The sequence below is a fragment of the Trypanosoma cruzi genome, genomic scaffold (assembly GCF_000209065.1).
Source record: "Trypanosoma cruzi strain CL Brener 1047053517065 genomic scaffold, whole genome shotgun sequence".
NCBI lineage: Eukaryota > Euglenozoa > Kinetoplastea > Trypanosomatida > Trypanosomatidae > Trypanosoma > Trypanosoma cruzi.
In genome coordinates, this window is record NW_001849522.1 from 1 (window position 1) to 27,867 (window position 27,867).

The following is a 27,867-nucleotide window of genomic DNA, read 5'->3' on the forward strand; positions in this document are numbered from 1 at the left end:
GTTCGGCTTTTCGTTTTTTCATTGTGTTGTGGTTGAGTGCACCCATTCCACTTTTATTTGATTGGCGGCATGCTTTGGCTACGGAAAATTTAATCTTCCTTTGTTATTCCCATATCGTCTTTTGTTTGTTTTGAATTGTCAGCCTCTTGCACTCTTGTGAGGCCACTAAGTTTTTCCTTCGACGTACGCCATGCGTCAGTTGGTCCACGTTAACCCGTGGCTTGCGGCGCTGGTGGTGCTGCTTGTGGTGATGCCTACGATGCGATTGCTAGCGGATGCTTTGCTGTCACCCTGACGCATCCCTGCTTTTTTCATTGACGATGCGGTGCGTACCGACGGCGCGTGGACGACTCCGGTTGTGGTGAGGGTCGTGCCTCTCACAGCGCAGGATGTGCCGCAGGTGTACGGCTTCGTTTGTAAGAACCGATGGGCGCTTGTCCGCATCAAGACGTCAACGAGGATCCCTGATGACAGCAGGAGGCACTGCGGCTTCTCCCGGCCCCAGCGATGGGGTCCGCACCTTGTCGCGTTGCTGGGGCTCTGGCTGCATGTAGGAACTCCGCAGCAGGGCGTTGCTGCGAGCACGACGGAGACTAAGACGACTCCACCCCTCGAGAGGGTTCCACGCCATGCCCGGTGCGGGGAGGTGAAGCGGTCTGCCTGCGGAGTGTCGGACAAAACTGCACGGCCGTTTCGCTGCGGTCACGCCGTTGATATCACACGCTGCGGTGACGTCCACACGAACCCTGGCACCGAGGAGGGTGGCTGCATCACTGTTTGGCAGCTTAACATTGCAGGCCTCTCGTCCGCAAAAACGATTGCATCTGCTGCGCGATTGGAGCAGCGTCAAACTGACATCGTTCTTTTTCCAGGAAATAAATGACCGTAGCGACGTGGCGACAAAAGTTTCTGGCTGCAATGACTTTCTTCAGGCCTGCACTGGGCGCAGTGGTGGCGTTGCCATTTTGGTGCGCCACTCTCTACCGTGCGAGCGCCTGTAGCCCGTGGCACTGACCTCCTGGGGACCATTGCTGCCCGTGTATTTCCACAGCGCTGTTCCAGCATTTGCGTGGAGAATCCCCACAACCCTCCCACAGCAACTTTTCAAGAATCCGCATTTATTACTATCATTTGTCGCTCATTCCTTGCTGCGATTATTGCGGGTGAATTGAATTTACATCATGAGCTCTCGGACAGCCATACACCACCAACGACTGGAGGAGAGGACTTTGCTGCTGTTTTAATTGATTTGGATTTTGAGCCGGCAAATGACCCGGCGCAGGCAACACGGATCACGCATCGTAACGTGTCTTCCCCTGACGTGACTGCGTATCGCGCACTACGCGTCACCCACTGGAAATCCACTCCCTACATAGACTCGGACCACCGCTTGATACCTTACTTGGTAGGGATGGACGATGGCATTCCGCGACTAGCCAATACGCCGCCTCGACGGAAGAAAGCCACCTTTGCCCTGCACAAAGCGGATTGGCCTGCTTTCACTTCGTTGTGTAAAACCCTCCTTGCCACCGCGTCCACATGGTTGGACATCCGCAGAGGCATCGTACGAGCAGCTGAGCGCCATACCCCGCGTGGAAGCCGTGAAGGCCCCAAAACGAATATGGACACACGAAATGGTGCAAGCCGAGGTCGCCGCAGAAGCAGCACACGAAGCACACACATTGCCTCGCCCGGAGACAGCCTACTTCGAGCCGAATTCATCCAAATAAGGGGGAGAAGAAACTGAAGCCTTACGCCGTGGCTTCGCTGTGCTGTTGGAAGCCCGCGCAGAAAAACTTGGAGCCCCATCCATCCCAAGCTGGCGATATCCTCGCGCCATGGCGGCGCCGCACCCTCATTCTCCGCAATCGGTTGTGCTCCGCACTGATCTTCGGACTGCGCCCTGTCTCGGCTGCAGGGATACCCGCTCGTCCGTCATTTTTTACGAGTTTCACGTGCCACTTTAACCTTATGCTGCTTTTGCTGCTTGCCGCACTCCTTTGCCTCCTGGTGACTGGGAAATGGATTGGCCCTTCACGCCGTGTGAACTTGGCGTGGCCATCCGTGACTCCTCGCTCGGCTCAGTCCCTGGCCCCGACGACATGTTGAATGAATTCCTGCACCCTCTCGGGCCCGTTGCGCGTGGCACTCTTTGAACGATGATACACAACTCCTTCGCAAATGGCAGCCTGCCTGGCTCCTGGGAAATTGGGTCAATATTTTTATTTCCAACCCTGGGAAGGATCCATGCCACCCAAGGAGTTACAGACCTATCACGCTGCTCTCCGTTTTACCAAAGTTAACCGAAGGAATGACTCACCGCCTTCTGTCAGCGTTATTGCCGCACCACCCACGTCAATTTGGACTTGCACCTTCGCGTTCTACGTCGGACGTGGTGACACCTGTCACCGATAAAATTACCCGTGGATTGAATGAGTTTGGCATTGTGGAGTACGTGCGCCCTGGAGGCGGCGCCCCCGCACGACACCCTCGTCACCATCGCTCGCTCGTAGTCTCGATTGATTTTTCGACTGCGGGCGACACCATTGACCATGAGAAATCATTCGGCATGCTCGACAGACTCCGCGCCTTGGCCCTCGAACCAAACGCTGGTTGAATAACAGCCTGCGGGGCCGCTATGTTAGGGTATGCACTCTCTAACAGCACTCCCGGAAACAACTCACCCCAGCCGGAGCACCGCAAGGCAGCGTCCCGCGACCCCGACTCTTCCTCTACTGTGTGGATGATCTGCTGCACCGCCTGGACAACATATATTCTGCCTCCGCACTCATGCACGCTGACGACCTCGCACTTGTTGCCTCAGGTGTGGACATACATGCATGTGCTGCGGCAATGCAGCCTGCCCTGTCCCTTGTATCGAAATGGGCTGCCAGACACAGCCTAAAAATCAACGTCGGTAAGGGTGAAGCTGCTCTATTCTACGTCTCTTCACACACACGGTCTGACGAGGAAATGGTCGATCTCCATCCTGGCAATGGGAACCTACGTATTCAGTCATGCCCAATGCGCTTGCTGGACACCACGATTTATCGACTTCTTAATTTTGATTACGCACGCTTCCACCACTACAAAGCAGATCATGCCACGCTGCTATCAATTGCGGCTGGTCGCACGGGCTGGTGCGTCCCATCACACCATGCGGTCCTTTTCGGTTGGATACGTCCACGGTGTGTCACTGTATTGTGGCGAGACAATTGTCCCATGCCTTGCCCCCACATACCTCCATAATATGGAGGTGCGGTACCGCGACAGCTTTAAAACATCCCTTGGCCTTAGCGCATCTACGGAAGATACATCTGTCTACTTGGAAGCCAATCTTCTCCCGCTCCAAAAAGACACTCTGGCGCCGTGCACTCACACAATACGAACGCTATATACGCCTCCATGATTATGAGTATTTGCTTTCCCTTATCTACTCTGAGCCTATGCCGCCATCCATGCATGGGAAAGCGGCGACATCAATCCCGCTTCCGAGAGTTGTCGTTATTAATGGATTACAACGCGTCTGTAATTATTGGGATACCCCGCAACCACCTTCGTGCTCCTCCTCTTACCCAACGTAGAATTATTCCCTGGGACACTGTGAGCTGCAACAAAGTGGGATTTTATCAGCCAATTTTTGCTCAAGGCGTCTCTGGCGATGTCAAGCGCACGGCTTTTGATTCCATTTACTCCTCTCTGGGAGATTACGATTTTGAATTATGGGCGGACGGTTCTTCATCCCTCGCTGAGCTCGCATCTGGACACGCCGCACTGTTATACGGCTCCACCACGGCAAATTATCTCCCTGTGGAGGTCCATCGTGCAGCAGCTGGCAGGCTCGCACGCTCATATAGTGCAGAGTGCATTGCCATTGAAATTGGCCTTAGACACCTCGTACCTCCTCGTCTGGACACATCCCAATCGCCCACACGAATCTTGGTGGCTACGGACTCCCTGCCGGCAATTGAGGCACTCCGCGTTGTCCCATAAGCCATGCAAGACTGCGTTACTGAAGAGATTTGGATTATGCTGCTTTCCTTGGTGAAGCGAGGTCACTCTGTAGAATTTATATTTTCCCGTCACACTGCGGTATCCCACGCAATGAGGCCGCTGACAAGGAATCCACGATTGCACGATCTCTCCCGCAAGAGGGCATCCCAATCTGGCACGTGGACTTCCTTACGGCCGTCAAGAGGTTATACTGGAAGGATGTCCAGGAGGAAAAGGAAGGCACACACCGCACAACAGGCGCTTGTCGGTGTGGCGAGGGCTCCATTCCTGGTGTCGACCCGGAAATAGTGCCACGAGTGGCGGCACTGTGCTCAGGCGTGATGCGACTCCCGCCCACTCTTCGAAAGGCCTGCACGCGCCCTGCAAATCACAAGCAGCTCCCTGTGTCGGTGGTGCCGTCCCTCCTCACCGAGGAGACCGGCTCGCCTCTGTCTCCGCCGGAACATCTTCACGACGTGAGCGCCGCCACTCCTTGCCGAAAAGCGAGCGGCGGATTGATGTCCTGCCCAATCTTCGGCAGAGTGCGCTCGTCCGTCCACAACATGGAGGGCACACGCTCGACGTGCTCAGCCTGGCGTTCCGATAGTTGGAGAAGTCCTCGCGTGCGGATGTCCCAATGGCTCCACCGTCTTTTTAACAGGCGCCTTAAGAACACGTCGCCACCGAAAATGTCAAGCTTATCAACGAGCAAAAAACGGACGACGCACCTCTGCAAGCTCCAATGACAGCCATAGCCCTACAGCCACTCCGCTACTGCAACCCCCACCAGCTGCTCAGCCGTCCGACGGTCCACGGGAGGCCCTGCCGCACATGCTGTGGGATAACTCCTCTCGCACGATAGCACCGTTCGGGACGGAGAATTCGGCCACGTTTCTACGGACAGTCCTCGGCCTATCAACGGATAGTGGCCGCAACGTATAACAAAAAGAAATATTTCCCTATTCTCAGTAGAAAAAAAACGTCATCGTTACAGTCACAATTTTCGCCCAATGAATTCATTGCGTAATGCCGCTCTGAGCTGCGATACTTCCTGGTACCATCCAGGTCCCTTGTCGAAACATCGATGCAGATAGGCGCCCATCCATTCCTCACAATGACGGTGTATGCCTGCGACGTACCCTCTGCTCCAAAAGGACACGTCATTCGCCACAGATGAGATCGACTTCGCGCTGGCGACACGCATCGCCTTGTCAAAGGGAGAAAGGGCACGTCAGGGTGACAGCAAGGCACCCGCATGCACAACACATCACAGAAATCATCACAAGCAGAAGTAACAGCAGCGCTGGTGGCTGCGGGGTGACGTGGATCAACTGACGCATGGCAGGCGTATACAAACCTAGTGGCCCGACAAGAATACAAGAGGGTGACAATTTTGAAACAATGAAACAATATGAGAATATAAGAAGAGAAGATTAAAGTGTCTGCCGTCACAGTATGCCGCCGTTCAAAAAGTAAAATGGGCGCACTCAACCACAACAAAATCAAAAAGAAAAACAATAAAACAAGAAGCCGAAGCGTGGGACGACCAGCGCACACACTCTCATTGCTCCCGTAAAGCAAAACACACACACACAGAGAGAGAGAGAGAGAGGTCGCCCACTCAATGCAATAAAAACAAAAACAGAAACAGTTACGGTGCTCCGCCCATGCAGCCAGGCAGGACGGCAGCGGTGCGTGTCGTGCAAAAGAGAGCACCAACGGGCCTGCATGGGTGTGCATGCATATATACAATGGGCACATTATGTGTGTGCTTCGTGGGGTGAGGTGAGGGCGAGAGTCCATGCAAGGGGACACACACACAGAGAGAGAAGGAAGAGTGTGTGTGCGGGCGGTGCATGGCTCTCTCTCCCTCACTCTCACGCGGCCACCACCGCAGCCGCAGCCGCACACGCAACAACAACAAGAAGCAAAAAAGAGGAGGTGGTGTGGGAGACCGCGGTGCTGCTGTCACTGTCGACAGGCTTCGCCGTGTCACCTGTTTTGGCGTTTGTGGTTGGCGCTGTTGCGGATCCTGCACTCTGAGAGACCCCATTCTCTGTGCTGTCTGATGCCTCTTCACGATCGGGAGTCGCACTGGGTTGTTCTGCGCCTCCAGTGGATGGTTGGCTCGAATCAGGGGTGGTTGGAGTGCCTTCTGTGCCAGCATCAGACCGCAGGGCCGCGCTACTGCTGTCGCTGTCGCCTTTCTTTGTCGCATCACTCATCTCTTCAACAGTCGTGACTGTTAATCGTGAATTTTCCCCTCCGCCCGTTGAAGCGACAGCTTTCACGCCAGTGTCCTTCTTCGCTTGAATGCCTCCTACCACAGGCTGTTGAGAATTCTTAGTGCCATTGCCGCTTTCGTGACGTTTCTCGTTATCAGGGCCAGCTGCAGATGTGGATGATGGAATTGCATGCGGTGAGCTGTTCGGTAATGGAGGCTGCAAAGGGCTCGGTAAGTCTTGTTTGTTTGTATTAACTGTCAAACTGTCACTTGTTGATGTTGTCGTTCCAACTCCACGAGTTCCAGTCAATGATGGTGGCCGTAAGCCCTCATTGTCACGCGACTGCGGGTCCTTCACTGACATCAGGTGGCTTTCAGGTTTTTTTTTTTACCTCTTTACTTGTTGCATCAGCCTTCTTTTCTTTTCCGACATCCTTAGCACCTTCTTCTCCTGCTTTTCCCTCCTCATCACCACCAGCACCGTCTTCGGTTCCTGCCGGAGGGTCTTTGGGAGGTGGCGAGATAACTTCTTGTTGTTGAACTTTTTGGTGCTGGTGTCTCTGGGCCTTGTGTGTGTGATCCTGGCGTTTCAGAACGTAATGAATCCCGTGAATCTCCTCTCTCCCTCTCAATATCACCGCACACACCAGAGGGAGATACTCCGGGCACTTCGGCACAACCTCCGCCGGCACCGCACCACAGCACGCAGAGGGCGCACACCAGCAGCACACGGCCAGCCATCATCGCCATCACTCCAGTCACTTGCGTGTAGCCTTCAGCACAAACTAACAACACGTCAACGCAGAGTGAGAGCAAAGGAAAGAGACACGGCACAGTAAAAAACACCAGAAGCAGTACGCGTTTCATGAGAAATATTGAACCAATGAAAATGCAAAAAACGCACAGCGACCTGCAATAATTTAACAACAAAAAAAAAACACACTCAAGACTCCGCTGCGCATGCATATGAGTGTGTCTGGGATGCGTTCAACGTGGCGGATGTGGGAAGCAACGCGGAGCACACAGCAGGGCAGCGGAAGCAAACGAAGCAAAAAACAATCAGCGTAATTACTCTTACTTCATACATAGGACCACAGTAGACGTACACATGTCCCCGTGGCTGAGTGCTGGCACGCACAGACCACGCTCCCTTTCAGCCCACAGCGGTGTACGCCAGCGCGGATGCGGCGAGCAGCAGCGGGGCACACACCCACGCAGAGCTGCTGAGGCTGCCGTCGATTTCGCGAAGACGTGACGGTGCGCGGGTGGTCGTGGTGGTTGACGCCTCTGCCGCAGCGTCCCTCATCGTGGTAGGCATCGTAGTTGATGTCCGTTCCTCAATTGAGTTCTCTGGCACAGCAGCTTCATAATTGGTTCCATTTTTGTGTCGGAATTACGTGGTGTCTTTCCCGTACTTGCAGTATCTTTTCCCTTCAACGCAGGGGAGTTCTTACTTGGTGCTGGCGCAGCAACCGGGAGAGTTGTTCCTCTCGGCATGCCTAATGGACCTGTTGCTTTTGTCGTATCATGATTCGTACTTACTTCCCTTGGTGGAGAGGGCGGTAAACCGTGTCCACTTGTCTGCTGTTCCTTACTGGAAACGGTTTCTTCGTGCACCGTAATGGAATCACTTATTGGCTGATCCGTTTTGTTCTTCAAACGTCCTCCGTCTCGCGTGCCAGACCCAGTGGATCAGTCATGCGTAAGTGTCGCACCCATTCCTTCAGGAAACAAAAGACGATAGACTGGAGTCTTCATTATCGTTGGCTTTATTTTTGCCTGCATTCCTTAGGCCATCCTCAGTTTGTTTCCTTGGCACAGGAAGAAGTTGACCGGGGCTTGCAACACCTTCTACACCTGCTGTCACGCACAATGATGAGCAGCAGCAGCACGAGAACGCAAGGACCAACACGGCGCACACCGTCACCATCGTCATCATCGCAGTCATCATCGCCCGTAGTGGAGTCGCTGGTGTCAGTCAGCTGATCGGTGAGACGGAAGGAAAGGAATGGAACGAGAGGGAGAGGGACGGAGTGCAGCGGATACGGCGAGAGAGAGCAGAGAACATGAGGAGAAGGCAGCAGGCCCAGCCGCACAGTTCACACACCACGAGACGGCATCCACGCAACGAAGGCACACAACGCCAGCAGCCACCCACCATGCAGGAGGAGAAGACATCCACCACCATCTCCCCCAGCTCATTCCCGCAGCCCCAGGGAAACGGCAAAAAACCGCGGCCACCACAACAGCCACACGCGCAAGCGAACCCTCATCCATCCATCACGCGGCAAAAAAATTTCCTGCCATCCCGCCCTCAATGGGACACGGAGCCCAACTCAGCGCAGTCACACGCGGTGCACCACACCCGCAGGAAAAGAGACTCGGGGTGCGCGCTCCCTCTCCTCCCTTCTCCTCATGGCCACGGAAGAAGACAACAGCCGCCACACGCAACTGCCAGCATGCACTACAAAAGGAGCATTCATATCCACTGCAATGTGCATCTTGTGTGTGTGTGTGTGCCCGCAGAAACACAAAGCAAAGAAGCAGAAAAGAGGGAGCAGAGTATGTGGGGGGACGCACAAAAATGTACAGCGGGGACGCATGGCGGAGACAACAGGAAGAAGACCGCTCAAACTCATGACTGCACTGCAGCCCAAGCAGCGGCAATCCACAAAAGATTTATTTAAAACAAAAAAAGAACATCCCCTTCGTCTTATGTAAACCCCATCACACAAAATAATTATAAAAAAGAAACCGTCCATTACTGTTCCACACAAATTTAAAAACCGCCTGGCTGCCGTGTGGCCACACCAAACTGTCCGTATTTATTTTGCCCGAAAAGAAAATTAAAAAGATGGTTGCGTGTGTTTCAACCGTCCGACCCTCCATGTGTCCGCACATCGTTTATATTTCATGGCGGCATCTGCGTGTTGCTGCTCCCCTCAGCCCTCTCATCGGCGTGCGAATGCGGCCCGCAGAGCACAGTCACTCGTGTGTGGGGACTGAGAGAAGCACGCAGACATGACGGGAGTCGCGTCACTCCATCGGGGGGTGAGCGCAGCAAAAGAAAAAAATCATCAGGAGGGAGAGAAATGCTGACGGGACTGTCAGCGCGTGAAATGAACACGAAAAGAAGAAAAAGAAAAACACGGCGGCAGGGTGTGGCTGTGTGTGTGGCGCTGCGGGTGTCTGCCCGCCCTGGCCGCAAGAAAACAAAACAAGAGGGAAGAAATGTGTGCTCCGCCCCACAGGCCCTCGTCGCACGCCCACACGTCACGGCTCCCTCAGCGCGCCGTTCGTCGCGGCCCCTCCTCATGCGTGCAGCAGGCGAGGCGCACAGGGCCGTCGTCGTGAGCGTGTCGGTGGGTGTGCGAGTGGAGCAGTTGGGCGGGAAACACACGGCACCCCCACAGGAAGAGTGCAGCGAGAAATAATTAAAGAGGGAAGAGTAGAAAAGAAAAAAATCCATAGTGATTGCCCCCAAAAGCAAAAAAAGGGATGCGGGAGTGAGAGATAAAAGAAAAAGAAAAAGAAAAAACACAAAATAATTTAAAAATAAAAAGAAGTAAAAGAAAAAAAAGAAAAGGTTTAAAACGCACAACAAAGAAAAGGCAAGAAAAAGCAAATTATCTTAAGGATAAATTAGTTCTTGGAAGTAATTCTGTGCGGGGGAGGTCGCAATTGTCCCACGCGGCAGCCAGTCACTCCTCACAGAGCCGCAAACCCCCACAGTCCCAACAGAAGAAGCAGCGATGGCAGCAGTCCGCTCTCACACAAAGTGCCGGCATCACTGTTATTCCCCTGCGACACATTTCCGAGGCTGCTGTTGAGTGCCGCAGCATTTACGTCCCCGACCTGTGGATGGACCTCCTCCTCCTGCCCATTCGTTCCTCCCGCCGTCTCCCCATTCGCAATACTGCTCTCCAATAACGGTTCCTTTCCCGCCTGCTGTTGTCGTCCAGCAGTAGACGAGGAGTTGGCTCCTTCAATAGTCGTGTTCACCAGAAGTGGAATAGGGGCTTTATTTGGGTCGAAAGCGTCAATCTCTTCAGAGTTCAACGGGCGGTTGTACAGCAGGACGTTCGTCACAGTCACAGACACGTCTTCTTCGACCCCTGTGCTGTCTGCACTGCCTCCATCCCCTCCAATGTAGAAGTGCGAGATTACTTTCGATGCCTTAGTTTCCAATTTACATTGTTCATCCCCACCCACACGCTGACCATCGACGTACGCGGAGCCATGGCTACCGTTCCGTATCAAAAGTACCACGTGTTGAGTTTTCCTTTTCTCCCAAGTGCTGCTGTGCTCCTTAGGGGTTCCGTCACCGCACAGTAATATCCACTTCTTTCCACCGTCGTATGACAACTCCATAAGTTTCTCTTCACCGTCCAGACGCACGCCCAACAATGGAATATTACCCTCCTTCGGCTCACCGTCGATGGACACCGTCGCCACAAGAGTGAAGTTGTAGTTCGCGAAGTGGTACAGCTGATTCTCCCCTTGACTGCCAACGGGCCACTGCGCTCCTGCACCACGCCCCGTGAAATTCACGCCGTTATCCGTCTTCTTCGCCACACCTTTATTATTTATTGTGGCGTTCACCCCGAGGTACTCGTCTTTCCACGTGTTATCAGAGAAGTTGCCGGACAAAAAGCCAACCAGCCCATCCGTGATCTTATCAGTAGTGCAGGCGATTTCACTCAAGGCAACCTTCTGAGCAAGCAAGGTGGTGCACAGCTGGGAGACACTTTCGTCCACTTTCTTCCACGTTTTCAGCACCTCCTTCACCCGCTGCAGCTGCGCAGTAAGACGCGCAGAGACCATACCGTAAGATAGTTCGTGATTAACTTTCTTCTTCTTCTCGTACAGTGCAATCAACTTCTCATCCTTATTATCTTTACTTTCAGCACTTTTGTACAACAGGGTGCTGGCGGCAGCGTCATCATCTTCCTCGGATACCGGCCCAATATCAACAATGTGCGTGTTGTCCGTCAGCCAAAGATGGAGTACGCCCTTTTCTTTTCCGCCCTTACTCGAATACACCGGCAGAGTGACGAGCATCACTTTTTTACTATCATCTCCAACAGTCGCTGTGATGAACCCGCTCCCAACGCCCGTTTCATATCGATTGTGTTTGTTGCCCCACACGCGCGAGAGTGTCCCGAGTGCCTCCGTCCACGACTCCCCCTTGTCACCGGACTCGTACACCCTCTGGCGGCCACCATCACACGCAGTCATCATCATGAGTTTTTTGTCCTTCCACTCCACAACAGAGAGAGCACTGCAGCCACCGTCAGACATCCCCTTCGACAGCGCCCAACTCTTATTATCCGGGGAGTATATGAACAGAGAAACTCTTTTTCTCCAGCTGGCTGTATTTGCGTCATTCGCCTTCACCGTCCTATATTCCTGGCCTTCCAGCGGGAACACAAGCGTACCGTCCTCCATCTTAACACCCGATCCACCGCTCCCAAGCAGTTCTGTCACATATCCATATTGTTCAGTATTAGAAGAGATCGGGAGAGCGTCAACATCAGTCCAATAAATTCTTTTACCGTCCCCATCATCAACAATACTGACGTTCCCTCTCGCCAGTAAAAGTCCCCATTCATATTTTATACCATTCCCAGTAGCAGCGGCACCATTAAGGTTATACATTCCAACAACCATGTAAATATCACTTCTCTGCACAACTGTTGTTGGCTTACCCAGAAGTACTTGCGCTCCGCTTTCAGAGCCAGCCTGATCCACTGCTTGGGTGGGGCATTCCTCTTTTCCAGAGGGACATTCCTCCAGTACTTGTGTCTTGAGTTTCGTTTTATCCAACTCTTTTGCTTGTTCACCAGCCCACGTCAGGAGCTCCGAGGCAATCCCAGCAAAACCGCCTTCATCATTCTTCTTCGTGGACAGCGAACCGGCAACGGCAAACAAATCACCATTCAATTCAACAAGACTGGGAAAAAAGAGCGAAATCACCGTTCCCTTATCTGTCGTGTCTTTCCAATGAAACAATTTCCTGGTTGAAAGTTCCGAATCTGACAGCGTATTCTCATTGGATGCAGCGCCACTGCCGCAGCAGAACATCATCACAACGAGGACGAGCAGCACCGCAGAGTAGAAGAGATGCCGGGACATGTGGGGCCTCTGCGGCTCACTCTCTCTTCCTTCCCTCCTCCTCCCGCTGGATCCGGTCACGCGGCGACGGTTGTGTGTGCGGGGTGCATTCACTGCAGCAACACGTGAGAGCATATAAATATCTGTGTGTGGGCGGTCTGTGCTGTTGGTCCTTTCAGTGCCTTACAATTTCACAGTAGCGATTGGCGCTTGTTTGCTTTCTTCGTGTGTGATTGAGGGAGAAATAGAGAGAAAACATGCCAAGAAAAGAGGATGAAACAGTGAACACAGCCATCCATCCACAGTGAGTGGCATCATCATCCCCGCAGCAGCCATTCCCAAAAACAACAACTCACGCACACAGACACACGGAACAGGAGATGGATGGACACTGCACCGGGAAACACACAGCGACGGTCAACAGCAGCAGCAGGTGCGTCGCTATTCGTCACGCGTCAGCACACACCGAGCAGCGCCCACATACAAAGTAACCGGCGGGATGCAAAAAAGGGTACAACCTACCCTCGCATCGCATACGCGCTGCCGCCAGCCTTTTTATTGTTGTTTCTTCCATTGCCACCAATGGTCTTGTTTTCACTTCGAAGATTGTTGCAGTCTCCGGGCACAGTACCCGGAGCGGCTAGACTTGTTTCAGAACAGCCAACACCGTAGACACCGCAGCACAGCACGCAGAGGGCACACACCAGCAGCACGCGGCCAGTGATCACATTCATCACGACTGCACACACAGTCTAGAGAGGGACAAAGAGGGGAAGATGAGAAGAGCACACACACATCAGCAGCATGGAAAAGGAGGAGCAGCGTTTGCATGAGGGTTGTTGTCATGAGCATGGGGGACGCGTGCACGCAGGAAGAGCAGGCAACAATGAAACACCGGACAGCACGGCACACAACTCCACGGCATGTAAAACCCACCCGAAGCTGCCCCCAGAATGGACGGGAAAGAGGGCGCAACAGTACGGCAAGAACACAGTGATGCCGGTGCAGAAAAGGATCACAAGACGGCGTAAAAAAGAAACAAAAAACAGTCTTCCCCCACAGCGGCCACATCCAACAACGCAAGCAATAATAATAATCAAACACCACACACGGCAACTCACAGCGGCAGTGAGTTCCCTGTCGCCAATCTTCATGGCTGCACGCTACCGCACTCCTCGTGAGTCCATCGCTCCGCTGCCTTCTTCCTTCCCGCGGCTCCCCCGCACGAACAGCCGCGGCACACAATCGGGTCCATCCACACCCGTCACCACGCCGCCCTCAACGACACAGCAGGCAACCGCCCAACGACTGTTGCAGAAATCACACACCCGCAACAAAGCACGCGATGCAACATCATGTCACGTGGACCCCGCCGTCAGAAGAACGTCATGTCAACCGTTTGGCCGGCACACGGTACAATCAATCAACAGAACAGAGAAGTAAGACAGGCACTCAATCAAGGACTCTCCACGCACACAGCCCTTTTGATGCCGCCGCTGCTGCCACGGGCACGGTACCCGAGCGGAAAATGACAAGCAGTAAAAGCCTCGTAAAAGGAAACCAATCCACACGTCCATATGCAAAGCGCCACTCAGGCTGCAGCTGCAGGGTCTGTGGGCAAAAATGCGCCTTTATGAATCCCGCCAGTTATGTCAGTCTCCCCTCCCACCAATGTAGCGCATAATGCACGGTGTGAGTCCACAGGCATCCACTCCCGGTGCCCTAGCAACGCTTCAGAACACACATAATGGAGAAGCGAAGCATCATTACACAATGCCAAAGCAGGTAAATAAAAATAGGGAAATCAAACCCACAGATCCCTCGTACACGCACACAAACACCCCACAGTATCCTCTAGAAGAAGTCAAACAATTTCTTATCCCAACCCTTAATGCACGCGTAGTGCCGCCACATTAGCGACCGACAAAAGAGGGAGAGTGCATACAGCATGTCCATGGTACAAAGTATACAGACAAGCAGAGTGTATGTATATACTGACAGGAACGTGCCAGTTGATATAGGCCTCTCTCTTGCACCCACTGCTGAGTGTTGGCACCGCGGCGGCAGCGGCAAGCAGAAGAATCAGCGGAAAGGGACAAGCAGCAGCCGCACTGTTATTGCCGTGGATCGGAGGCGAGGCGTCCTTCATGTCGGCCTCCCAACCCCCGCACACCACCGCCGCATCATCCTCCCTCGGCGGAGGGTCCACGGCGCCCTGCGCGTCATCAGCGGCATCAGGGCCCTTGGGTTCCGTGGCTGTGGCACCGCCACCGTCCTTGTCGCTGGCGGCCTCATCTCCTAATGATTGTCCCAAAACAGACATCACACCATCGGCGGCCACATCGTCGATGTCCGGAAGATCGCTCTCCTCTCCGCCCCCTGCGGCGCGCCCGCGGTGTCGCTGGGCAAGAGCACTCCGTTGCCGTCGTGGCACCTGAGGCGACTTCCCTCTCCTCCGGCGACGGATGCTTCTGGGGAGCAGCTAAGTCGACATCCTTCGGTGGTGTGCCACGGCCGGTCCCAATGCTCTCTGGATCGGGGACGGATGCCCGTAGCAAAGCTTGTTCAGTAGATGCCAGTGAAACCGTCCTGCTCCACACACTCTCTCACATCGCCGTCCCACGAAACTATTGGAAGCAGCCTGCCGCTGGTGGCGGATATCGTGCACACCTGCGCGTGGTCACGGAAAATAGCTTTTCCCTCGTCGTAGGGCGGAGCAACCCACGTAATCGTCGCCTCGGCCGTGCATGGGGCACAACGGGCGTTACCCTCTCAGTCACTCTCAGACGCACCCGCATGCCGAGGCACCGCAATGCCGCATGCATGGCAGCACCGAGATGTATGTTTCTTCCGGGTCCCTCGCATCCGTCGTGTTGGTGGGAAGCGTGTCCGGACACCACGAAGAGGGCTTGTCCCCAGGCACCGCAGACAAATATTCTCCCCTCCAAATAACAGCAGCAGCATTTCTCACATCCAGTGCGGGACCAATGATGGGGCAACTGTCCATCGGGCGTTTTGCTGACCCTTCATGGATACTTCGTCTACACACCAACCACTGGAATACCGATCCAACGTGCAGCGTCTGGCAGGAACGCCCGCTTTTCAGAACATCTGGGGATATTCACTCATGTTCGGTGCGGAGCACTTCCTCTGCAGCAGCGCACAGCACGAATTCCTTCACCAGCGCATCGGCTCCACCATCTCCCGCTTCACCCTCATGCAGCCCAGGTCAGCCGATGCAGCCAGCGTCAGCTCCGTGCAGCAGCCGGCACTCCCAATCGGTGCCATCCACTCATCCTTCGTGTGGCGCTGCGACCAGTGCGACTCCAGCGTCCTCCTGTCACCATCGCCATCCTGCAGCTCCATGCCATCAATGACGTCGCAGTCTTGGTGCTTCCTTACAACCATCACGGCGGTCGTCAAGTGCACCACCACCGACAGCGCTCTGCCACGCACAGCACCATGCCAGCATTGGCAACACCAGTGGAACAATGCCAGCACGCACCGTAAACCGAATGCAAACGCTGCCCGTGGCAAATGGGGGCACAATCAAAGGACCCTCCAGTGGCCGGACGAGAAGATGATCCGCATGCAGTTTGAAAGCTGCAGGGACAACTTCATTCTCGAGAATGATCCCGTGCGCAGAGGATACAACGTCACCTTCAGACTCGCAATTGCCATTCAATGAATTCATTGCGTGGTACCGCTCTGAGATGCAATACTTCATGGTATCATCCAGGTCCCTTGTGGATACGTTGATGCGGATGGGCATCCATCCCTCCCAATGACGGTGTATGGCTGCAGCGCACCAACTGCTCAAAAAGGGTGCGTCCCTCACAACAACGCGGATCCAATTCGTGCTGTCGGCACGCATAACATATTCAACAAATCGAGGGTACGTCAAAGTGACAGCAAAGCACCGCTGGCAATCACACCATAAACATCATCACAAGCAGCAGCACCAGCGTCTCAAACTAATGCGGGGTGTAGAGCAAGTAAGCCATTGATGTGGGTGTTAGGCAAATATTTCGTGGCTCGCTGAAGCAACAAGGACCGATTGCGTGGGAGAAACAAAGAACAGGAGAATACAAAAGGGAAAATATTCAGCCATCCGCACTTTAAGAAGAAAACCAATCAATGAAAGTAAAATGGGTGCACCCAACCACAACAGAAGCAAAGATTCAAAATAAAAAGCCGAAGCGTGGGACGACCAGCGCACACACACTCTCATTGCTCCCTTAAAGCAAAACACACACACAGAGGGAGAGAGAGAGAGGTCGCCCACTCAATGCAATGCAATAAAAACAGAAACAGTTACGGTGCTCCGTCCATGCAGCCAGGCAGGACGGCAGCGGTGCGTGTCGTGCAAAAGAGAGCACCAACGGGCCTGCATGGGTGTGCATGCATATATACAATGGGCACATTATTGTGTGTGCTTCGTGGGGTGAGGTGAGGGCGAGAGTCCATGCAAGGGGACACACACACAGAGAGAGAAGGACGAGTGTGTGTGCGGGCGGTGCATGGCTCTCTCACACTCACTCTCACGCGGCCACCACCGCAGCCGCAGCCGCATGAAGAAGAAGCAAAAGAGAGGAGGTGGTGTGGGAGACCGCGGTGCCACTGTCACTGTCGTCAGGCTTCGCCGTGACAGTTTTTATACCCGCAACTTGGACCGGTGTTTCCTTCGAATTATTGCCTTTGTTTTCATCGTGGTTTTCCTCTGTCTCGGAAACATCGGACTCCGGTGCATTGTTCGGAGTATCTTCTCCAGTGCCCTTGTCCGTTTCGTTATCATCATCATCGCTGGATTCCGGAGGTGTTTTTGTGGTTGCTTCGGTCTGACCGTTAGATGCTTCATTTTGTTTGGTGTCTGCGGTGGTGACAATGTCCTCTTCTGCCAAATCTTTGGTTGTCTTCATGCTCTCTGAGGTTTCTTCTGAATTTGGCCCCGGCATGTCATCTGCACCGTCATGTTGTCCTTCCACAGGCAGTGATGGTGGTGGATCTGTTGGTTTTGCCGTTGATGCTCCCGGTGGTGCTGCCGCTGGTGTTCTCAAACTTCTTTCCTTTCCCGGTACTTCTGGAACTGATAGTCCCACTGTAGCTTCCGCATCAGGCAACGGGTTCTGTTGCTGTTTTGGGCATTCACCAGCATGATTTGGTTCTCCAGCATACTCTTTGCAAATACCCTCAACATTAGCGTCTTTATTTTCCATGACAGTCTTACCGTAAACATCGTAGCAAAGATCCCTCATCGCATTATGAACACAACACTTCACAGCTGACTCATCAAAATTCGTTTCTGTAGCATTTTCCGCCTTGCACTCGTTCTTTAGCAGTTCATGCCAATTTAGGAACATATACTCCGACCAAGCACTTTGGACAGTGGTAGCACCAGGCAACGACGACGCCACCACCGCAGCACCACACCACAGCACGCAGAGGGCACACACCAGCAGCACACGGCCAGCCATCATCGCCATCACTCCTGTCACTTGCGTGTAGCCTTCAGCACAAACTACCATCACGTCAACGCAGAGTGAGAGCAAAGGAAAGAGACACGGCACAGTAAAAAACACCAGAAGCAGTACGCGTTTCATGAGAAATATTGAACCAATGAAAATGCAAAAAACGCACAGCGACCTGCAATAATTTAACAACAAAAAAAAACACACTCAAGACTCCGCTGCGCATGCATATGAGTGTGTCTGGGATGCGTTCAACGTGGCGGATGTGGGAAGCAACGCGGAGCACACAGCAGGGCAGCGGAAGCAAAAAAAGCAAAAAACAATCAGCGTAATTACTCTTACTTCATACATAGGACCACAGTAGACGTACACATGTCCCCGTGGCTGAGTGCTGGCACGCACAGACCACGCTCCCTTTCAGCCCACAGCGGTGTACGCCAGCGCGGATACTGCGAGCAGCAGCGGGGCACACACCCACGCAGAGCTGCTGAGGCTGCCGTCGATTTCGCGGAGACGTGACGGTGCGCGGGTGGTCGTGGTGGTTGACGCCTCTGTAGTCGTAGTGGTACTTGGTGCCTCTGGCGCAGTGGTCGTCGTAGTCGTAGTTGGCGCCTTCGTCGTCGTCGTGGACGTCGTGGAAGTAGTTGCTTTTATTTCCTTATCGGCTTTTTTCCCATCCTGTCCCTCAACAGCCGTACCTGATACCTGTATCGAACCGGGCTTTTCGTTTAAAACCTGTCCTGCACCGGACGCCGCACTTCCCGACTGTAACGCAGCAGCCTCTGTATTTGGTTTCGGTACCTCTACAGTGTTCTCTTGTCTCTTTAGAGGAGTCGAGCCCCCATTTCGTAACCCTTCCTCAACGCTCCTACTATCTGCCAGTTCCGCACCATTGTCCGTCTGTGAATCCTGTCCATTATCGGGATTATCTCGCGCTTTTGACTGAGGGGGCGACATGCCCGAGCCGGCGGAAATGTCTCCAACAGTCTCTGCCACGCACACGGACGGGCAGCAGCACAGGGCAAGCACCAACAGGGCGCACAGCAGACGGCACGTCGTCATCACCGCGAGTGTGGTCGTTCAGTGGTGTGGAGCTGATCTGCGCAGTGAGAGACATGGAGAGCAACAGAGGAGACGAGAGGTGCGGCAGACACACACAGAGGGCACACCACATGAGGAGAGGGCAGCAGCCAGGCATGCACCGCACGCCGCACACCACGCACGACACACACTCCAATCCACGGCAACAACCACACACACACAGCCCTGCCGCAACACCAACACACAGATGGAAGAGGGAGAAGCAAACAGGAGCGGCACACAAGGCTCCACCGCATGCACACACGGCGAGAGCGGTCCGTCGTGTCGACACCCCTCACGGAGGGTGCGCACACACACAAGAAGTTGCAGCGCCCACAGCAACACAACAGCAAAGCTATAATAAAAAGGAGATATCTCCGCACACCACGCGAATTGTTGGTCCACGGGAAGTGCGGCCAATATCTAGCACAAAAACACTTCAGTTGCCTTCAGCCTTCGTTCACATTCAGCGCACAACACTCCATGCAGGCACAGCCATCACCGCAGCAGCCGCACACGCAGCAACAAGAAGAAGCGAAAGAGGGGAGGTGGTGTGGGAAACCGAGGTGCTGCCGTCACTGTCGCCAGGCTTAGATGTAACATTCTTTTGAGTGGTGATCGTTTTTGCTGTTTGTGGTGCAGTTTCATTTGCTGTGGGAGCATCCTCGTTATTTCCGTCTTCGTGCCCGTATTGTGGTTCTTTGCTGTTAGGCCGTTGATCACTGTTATCAACCTTGTCCTCCTTTTTCTGGGCTCCATCACTGCCACTTGTAGATACCAATGGTGCTGGTGTTTCTGCTGGATGACTTGTAGGTCCATCTTTCATCGAACCTGGTGTTTCTGAGTCTTCTCTGTGTTGGTTTGGCTCACCATTCCCTGATGATTTTTCCGGTGCTCCAGGCGCCGTTTTACTGTGTGACGGTGAGGTCGTGATTGTTCTCTCAGTTGCATGCTGCGAGCCTGTTAGTGCTGGTGAGTTTGTTTCTTCTGCTGAAACGGTCATCGCTGGTGATGGCTCTGCTGGTGGTAATACGTGATTGACTTGTGGTACTGGGGGACTGAGGAGTCGCTGCTGTCAGGGGATAACCCGGCATTCTGGTCGGTATCCTCTTTTCCCCCGTTCGCAGTTCCACCGCCACCACCATTAGTGATAACCTCTTTTTCTGGTGTGCCGAGCAACCGTTCTTGCGGAAGGAAATCAAGTGCTTCTGCTGGATTCACTTTAGTCGGCGATGCATCTTGAGGCGGTGATTGTGACTCTTCCTGTTTTCCGTTGGAGGTTCTTTTTTCCGGGCGTAAATGTTCCTCAGAGAGACTTGAAACACCATCCGGATCAATACGAACAGTTGGTGATTCTTCCCCGGACGCAGCAACCAAAGGTTCACTTTTACTTTCATGAGAAATATCAGCCTTTTTACCTCCACTGCCACCATGACTCCCATCTACGAGAGGAGATTGCCCACCACCGGGATCGCCGGAAGTTACGGGACCAACAACATCACCATCGGCAGCACCGCACCACAGCACGCAGAGGGCACACACCAGCAGCACACGGCCAGTCATCATCGCCATCACTCCTGTCAGTTGCGTGCAGCCTTCAGCACAAACTAACAACACTTCAACGCAGAGTGAAGGCAAAGGAAAGAGAGACAAGTCACACAGCCACGCACCGTCCCATCCAGCAATGAGAGTCACGCACCACCACAACAATTAGTTGGGCGCGGTTCACCAACAAAACAAAAAAAAAAAAGAGCGCTCCTCGCCGTGCACCGTTCCTCACATCCCCACGGTCACCGTTACTGTTATTCCCTCTCCTCAGGCCCTCACAGGCACGCCACGCTCACTTCAAAACGCGGCCCTCCCACCACATGCAGCCGTCATGCGCTCCCGCTGCGCCGCAACGTCCGCCACCTCCTCCCTCAGTCCAGCAGCTCCGTGTCCTCCACGTCCCTCACAATCGCCGGCACGCCCCGGCCGCGCAACACACACAGCGCAACAATGTCGTGCCGCCTCTCCTCCACAATCATGAGCGCAACGCCCAACAAGTACTGGCGCACGTGCTCCATGCACTGCGACCACACGCGGACCAGGTTGGCCGTCATGCGCCGCATCTTGTCGTCCTTGTAATTGAAGCGGACTTTCACATCCTCTCAATCCACGGCCTGCTGCTGCAAGAGACTGCCGAGTGGTGCCACGTGTGGAAGAAGCAAATGTGCGGAAACAACGGCCACCCTCACTCCATCACACATCCCCACTTCCCTCACTGTCCCACACACAAGGGCGGTGTCATGGGGAAGAGATGCCCGCAGCACAGTGCATACACAAGGGCACACGCAATAGCAACGCCATCCACGCCGCACCGCAAGATAGAACCATGCGCACAGCACACACGCCGCCGCAACGAATTGGGTGTATCGAATTACATACCGCAGTCCCCCAATTCTGTCTTCCGCTTTGAAGCATTGTCCACGGCAACCCGTCCAACAGAAAACGTGCGGTTGCTGTCCGTGACCCAAAGGCAGAGCGCAGTGGCCCTTTCCTTCCCCGAGGCATGCCCTCTCTGAGTGCACAGCATGATCTTCCTTCCTTTCCTCAATGGTCGCGGTCATGAGGGCATCCACAAGCAGGTTTTCCTTCTGAGGGACTCCTGATCGTGCGTTGACCCACACGGCTGAGAGTGCCCCAATGGCCTCCGTCCACGCTGTCCCCATGCCACGCGACTCGTACACCCTCCGGCCATTCTCGCAGTCAACAATCATTGGAAGTGATCCCTCCCATTCGGTGACGCGGGGTTAAGGCATTCCGCAGGGGAAGTGTCCTCAGAGAGCGCCCAGGCACTGCCGCTGTCCGTCGAGTAAATGATCATGGAGCAAACGTATTCTGCCTCATCCTTCGTCATCAGAGGAAACACAAGCGCGCCATCCTCCATCACAACACCTGCGCCACCAGAAGCAACGAACTCCGTCCAGTCACCTTCGTGAGAAGCAGAAGAGATCCGTTTCTAGAGTGGTTTGGGGTCGCCCCATTCGATGCGTCCACTCCGCTTGCCACCCGTGGGATTCGTGACATCGCCCACAACCAGTTTCAGCTCCAAGCCGCCCTCTCTCCAACACACACCTTCGTAGGACACATCAGAGCCTCCCGCAAGAGGAAACACTCCGTGGCCCTTCGTAGTTGTTGTGCGGCGGAGCACAACACCCAAACTCTCCTTTCCCTCCGCTGCACCAAGCACAGTGTGTGCCCTCCATGCATCCTTCATTGACCTCACCAACAACAGTGTACCAATCCCACGCGGAGTCAATGCACCTCGCAAGAACATCAGAAGAAAAGGGCTCACTTAGTTGACCACCTTGATATTCGGCATCCGTGTGACCCTCGGCGAAAGCAGCAATTACTCCACCAGCACTGACAGGAGAGGGTGAGGCAAACGAATCCCTCGTCGTAACTGGAACAATCCCATCCTTCGACTACACCAGCGTCGTCTGCGGCACAAATAGATCGACTCCCTGCAGTAACTCAACATTTATTGAACCACTCATCGCATCATCAACGGGATCCTCCTTCGGCTCGGTGACAGGCTTGGACCTTTTTTCGGGTGGTGTCGGAGCCACTTTTGTGTTCCGAACAAAGGCAAACTCAGGCCTCGTCTCGGACGTGTTGCTCTCCGTGATGGTGCGGGACTCGGATCGACGGTATTGGGTGCGGGGTGCCTTCACTGCAGCAACGCGTGAGAGCATACAAATATGTGTATGTATGTGGGCGGTGTGTGTGCTGTTGGTCCTTTCAGTGCCTTCGAATTTCACAGTAGCGATTGGCGCTTGGTCGTAGCTTCCTTCCTAGCCTGAGTGTGTTTGTGTGCAAGAAATCAAATTAAAATATAAAAAGCACCAAAAAAGGACGTGGCAAAGAAGTGGGTGGCGCCACCATTCACGGCGTAACACATCCGCTTCGTCGTAACCGCCACAGTAATTACCCTCACCGTCCACAACGGACCAAAAAATGTGAGGCCACACACAGAAGCAGAGAAGTTGACGGTTGCGCACGGGCCAAGACGCCCTCCGGCAAACGGCACCAACCAACAGACAGAGAGGAGAAATTAAAGGCAAGCAGAATCCCAAGTGCTGCGGGATCCTTGCAAGCACCGCTCCCTCACTGTAGAACCTTTAAAGCGTTCCTCGCTGCAACATCCCCCACCACCCCTCGACGTGTCGGTGGATTTTCCCGTTCACCGGAAGAAAAACGGCGGGATGCTCCGGCAGTGGTCGAAGACACACAGAGCGCGCCGTCGACGCGATCAACGAGCGCAGACACTCGTGAAGTGCGATCCCACAACCGCGATCCCTCCATCTACTCTCCTGGACGTGGAGGAGGCATGAAATGTCCTCCTCTCTACAGTAGTCCTGAAACGCAAAAAAAATCCACAGGACATCCCGCGCAGCCACGGCCTCCTCAGCAGCCCGACAGTCCACGCCGCCGCACCGCTCCTCAAGAGGTCGCCAGGCCCGCTAAGGCAAGCAAAAGGAGAACAGCATTTTGGTCAGGGCGCTCAGAAAAGTGAGGCGCAGCGGTCGGGTAGGCGCGGCCCATCCACGTCCTCCCCTCAACAGACCCACCACACAGTCGAATCACACACCCGAAAAGAGCCGTGGCGTCTAACGAAATAGCACGCGCAATAGCACCTCGTGCTCTCCTCAATGTGGTGTCGTGGCACACACGAGGCATCACAGGAAGAGGCAAATAATTGCATTCCATCGGCATAAGCACGGAAGTAAGGCGCGCATTCTGCCCCTGTGAACTCCCATCCAAATCGTCTCGGCCACAGAGTTTGTGTCGCCGACCCTCAGGAAGGGCTGAAGCACCAATTGCCGCTGAACGATCACTCAGCGATGCAACAAAAAGAGCCACCGTCTCTCGAGGTTATTCCCCACCCATTCCTCCCATTGGGGGAAGGGAACGCAATGTAACGCTGTGGACGTGTCTAGCCGACAGAAATGAAGGAAGTGACTCCAGCCGCGGAACAAATTGAACGGATCCTCCTCCCGAATCCTTCAAAGGGACCGGTCGTTCAGCTGCCGAGATTGACGGCGCGGAGGACAACACCTTGAATGTATGGAGCACCGCAGCAAACTGAATATATTCTGCAATATCCGCGGCCAGTTCATGAAAGTACAAAGAAGGGACAGCAGGTTCAAAGGGGCGTGTGAACCCGTCAGTGATCACCCGCGCCGGAGGATCGCCACCCCCACCCTCCAAGGGCACCTCAACGACGTCAAATATTTCCACCGCACGGCACCCACAACACAATCGCGTGGCATAATGCATCGCCTTGCAGCACCCCATGCAATGCGGCAATCGAAAACCGTCTCGAACACGGTGTGCGAAAAATATACCCGAAAAAGAAGGCGCAGCAAATGCCCTCCACATCTCAGCAGTTCCAATCATCCAGTAAAAGGCAGGAGCACCAGACAGTACCCACGGACTCACCGAATATGGCGTCAAAAGGCAGCGAGATGTCAGACGCCACGAGGCTCGCACTTCTTCCCCCGTGACACTTCCACGGATGAGTGCAAATGCCGTGCCCTGCGGCCTTTCGACCCCTTCGAGGCAACGTTGCGGCCACATGGCGACGGCTCAATGTGGCTGGCGATCAGATCCGGTCGTCGCGGCAAAACATTACAGAAAGTAATGTGGTGAGCCCGCACATTCGCCTCGTCGATGCCTGCCTCCACCGCAAGAGTGAAACTCGTCCTCCCAACAGCCGCGCTTCGGGTGGCTGAAACACCTGCCCTCACACCGGCGATGACATCTGCAAGCACCTGTAATTGCTCAACACCGCCCGTCAGAAAAAAACCAACGGCGCTCAAACCCTGCAGCCACGCATCCCTCGTAGCCATTTGCAAACTCGTTGTCCTGCAGAAACGCCTAAAAATAAATAACAAGAAGACCGCGCATTGCTGTGAAAGGACAAGAGCACGTTGCTTTCATCCTGCAACGGAGGATTATGCCTCCTGCGTAACGCGGCTACAAGTACGCGGTGCGCCAACACCGAAGCGGTGGGCATGTTGCCCCATGACCCTCCCCTCCACAGGAGCCCAAGAGGTGCAACAGACCATCCTCCCATCAAAGAAAAGGCTCAATGGAGCGGGCACTGCAGCGTGCGGACCACACAGCAGAAACACCCTCAGGGAACGAATGCTCTTGAATGCCCTTCAGAAGGGGCCAGCGGGATGGCCGTGAAGCCAACAAACACCGGAGAGCCACCTGCCCTGCACGCATCCAATGACGCAATCGAGCGCGCAATCTTACAGGGCACATCAACCAGCCTGTTCTCGTCTCCGTCTGTGTGGGCACAACAGTCCTGCCATCATCCTTCGCCCTCACAAAGTATTCCACAGGGTCATTTGAGCCAGACACCACCACACGGCGATATGCCACCGGACGAGTGCTCTCCATACCGCACAAAATAAAATGTTCCCACGTCGAGGACCGCAGTGAAAACGAGCATAACGATGAGCAACACGAGGGTTGTCTGTGCCCTGACTCATCACAACACACTGTCCTCCGTTGGCTCAGGCCTCTGCCACACGAAGAGGCACAGATGTAACATCATTTACACGCAACAGAGTGAAATACGCAAGAACAGATTCATGCAGGACGCAACAACCACCAGCCCACTCAGCAGCTGTTGTGGCAATATTCCGCGAAACATGATCCACGTCCACAGAGAAATTTGTTGTCCAGTTGCGCAAACAATTGATGGGCCAAGCAACGTGGGCCCATGAGCGACAACGCCAGTCGATATTAGGCCTTGGAGCCGCCAGTGAGAGCCATTGATTGGAACAAACACCAAAGCCACCAGCGGCCAAAAAGAGCTGCGACAAGGCATTAGTACTTCAATCAAAGAACGGATTCGTCTCGTCCAGGAAGAAGAAAGAATAAATAATATTTTTCCTCCTCACGGTGCCTTCCAGCAATAAAACACCATCATGCGATCCGCCCTATCGGCATTACTCAGGAGCACGAGGCCTCTGCAATGTGTAGAGGGTCATGCAATCAAGCAAATGAGATGCTCCACGGCGGCACTCAGACTCCTCCCAGGCAACGCATCAACCAACCGCAAGCAGCATGCCTCTTCATGGACTCTCCGTTTTGGTTCCAACCGAGACGATAGGCTTTCGTCGCTCAGCACCAACCCCGCGTTGCGACGTGTCGTCAGATAAAACAAGTGAGGATGGCAGAGTGCATCATCGGGAAATTCGCCCTCAAATGTGGGAAACGGCATCGCACCCGCCGGAAACAGGTGCGCATGATGTCCCTCCACGTCAGCTGCGCAGCCTGCCAGATGAATGAAAATCCGGAGAAACGGAAGTCAGCGCACTCACCTCCACCCCAGGCAGTTTTATCAGGAAGATCGAAACATCAATTCGGGGCTCCACACTTCTTGAGGAATATCGTGACCATCTGACACGTCCACGTGCATTTCCACACAACGTCCTACTTCCTTTTCCCCCTCTGCATGCGTCCGCATCGTCTCTTAAGCCACACCCAGGACAGATTAGGTAGCATGTGGCACCTGGTCAGCCAGCGCCATTCCATTCCTTAAAGCAAGGAAGCTGAAAGCCCCAAAATCACTGGCCATCAATCAGTGATGCCGTTGGCACAGGACCTCCTCGGGCCAACGCCACACACTTGTTCCGAAGTACATGTTGTCCCATGCCTCGCTGACGCCGCCCTCAGCATCCCCTACAGGTACACCGTGCACTCACTCCCAAAATACAGGTGTGGGCCACACCTCAAGAAAACTGCACAATGTGCCTGCAAACTGCTCGTTGAAAGTTGTCATTTTGTTGGGTGTCAGGGGCAACGCAATCACACGTCGCAGCTCCTCAGAAGATCAAAAAGGTGGCAATCAGCATTCAATTGGGATGGGCTTCGCAAACCTCTTGCGACTTTTGTACGATGGGGTGCTTCAGTGCATATGAAGCCTTGACCGCGGGACGGAATGCCTATGCGCTCTAAAAAAGTAAGCAGAAACTCACGGGAGAAGGATACATAATATAGCGGAAGCAAGATGGCACGAATAAAAAAGAACGGTGAAAAATTATATTGAGGGATATACATAAGAAAATAGGCGTTGATCAATGTGTAGATATATCGATATGGGTATGAGCATAAAAACGATACTTTATTCATTGATGCATCTGTATAGATGTGGATGTATCCCTTCGTTCCCCTAAAATTTGACAGATTGCTTGGTTTCCTGATTTATTGAATTGCCATTTTATTGGCTGCACATGTATGTAGATAGGCATTTAGATGTCAGTACTAATATCTATTCAGCGCTGTTGATATATATATTGCTACTATTCCTCGTGTCTTCTCAAATAAATACGAAGGTCCACACGCCAGCCACCATCGCAGAGCACGTCCGCCCAACGATCGGAGATGTGAAAGAGAGCCCGGCACCCGAAGTGGGAGCCGCAGCGGAGGCCGTGAAGCACACACCACCGCTACGCACCCGCCCCGGGGACAGTGCGGTGGCTCGATAATCCGTTGCCGCCAAGAATCAATAAAACAACAAATCACAGAACCAACCAAACATGGACGCCATAAATGAAAAAAGGAGAGGAGGGCAGCCTGCCAGGAGAAAATACGGCCTGCCGCATCTGCGAGGAGCCTCGTGCCTTCTCGCCGCGCGGAGATACTGATGGGACAGAGACCTTCCACTTCAAAGTGGAGACACACCAATATTTCCGTGAAGCACGACTTCCCCACTTCTCCAATGTCCGCTCCATGCTTTTTTCTGGGCGCCTGCAGAGCCGGGCAGCGGAGTAAATGCCGACCTGCCCCTCCGCACAGTTCCAGTCGGCCGGTTTTCACAATGCCCGGTCGATGCCCGTGGCGTGCCGTGCGGTAGCGGGTCAGTCAGGCATTGCTGTGGCACTGACACCCGCATGCTGGACAGCGAAACTAAACTGGTGGGGATCC

The 27,867-nt window shown here is 54.0% G+C and overlaps 3 protein-coding genes and 6 pseudogenes across 3 annotated transcripts, besides 9 other annotated features; all 9 read right to left on the reverse strand.

Moving 5' to 3' along the window:
* Positions 1–6,579: a sequence feature (areas not merged during assembly with more than two copies in the genome that could not be assigned to a particular haplotype).
* Positions 1,088–4,830: a mobile genetic element.
* Positions 5,871–6,968, reverse strand: Tc00.1047053511183.40 (annotated as a pseudogene).
* Positions 6,580–7,441: a sequence feature (heterozygous, Esmeraldo-like haplotype).
* On the reverse strand, positions 7,371–8,156 carry Tc00.1047053511183.49 (annotated as a pseudogene).
* Positions 7,442–17,103: a sequence feature (areas not merged during assembly with more than two copies in the genome that could not be assigned to a particular haplotype).
* Positions 9,733–9,843: a sequence feature (A-rich).
* On the reverse strand, positions 9,926–12,466 carry Tc00.1047053511183.60 (trans-sialidase, putative; the record flags this gene model as incomplete). Its single annotated transcript, XM_816805.1, has 1 exon — positions 9,926–12,466. The coding sequence occupies one exon, from the start codon at positions 12,464–12,466 to the stop codon at positions 9,926–9,928; it is 2,541 nt and encodes an 846-aa protein (XP_821898.1).
* Positions 15,376–15,795, reverse strand: Tc00.1047053511183.71 (annotated as a pseudogene).
* Tc00.1047053511183.80 (mucin-associated surface protein (MASP), putative) lies at positions 16,873–17,814 on the reverse strand (the record flags this gene model as incomplete). Its single annotated transcript, XM_816806.1, has 1 exon — positions 16,873–17,814. One exon carries the CDS (start codon positions 17,812–17,814, stop codon positions 16,873–16,875), a length of 942 nt encoding a protein of 313 aa, XP_821899.1.
* Positions 17,104–17,881: a sequence feature (heterozygous, non-Esmeraldo-like haplotype).
* Positions 17,882–17,996: a sequence feature (haploid, non-Esmeraldo-like haplotype).
* Positions 17,997–27,867: part of a sequence feature (areas not merged during assembly with more than two copies in the genome that could not be assigned to a particular haplotype) that runs on past the window's edge.
* On the reverse strand, positions 18,217–18,861 carry Tc00.1047053511183.90 (mucin TcMUCII, putative; the record flags this gene model as incomplete). Its single annotated transcript, XM_816807.1, has 1 exon — positions 18,217–18,861. The coding sequence occupies one exon, from the start codon at positions 18,859–18,861 to the stop codon at positions 18,217–18,219; it is 645 nt and encodes a 214-aa protein (XP_821900.1).
* Positions 18,389–18,435: a microsatellite.
* Tc00.1047053511183.103 lies at positions 19,345–20,451 on the reverse strand (annotated as a pseudogene).
* Tc00.1047053511183.116 lies at positions 21,297–22,616 on the reverse strand (annotated as a pseudogene).
* On the reverse strand, positions 23,172–26,933 carry Tc00.1047053511183.130 (annotated as a pseudogene).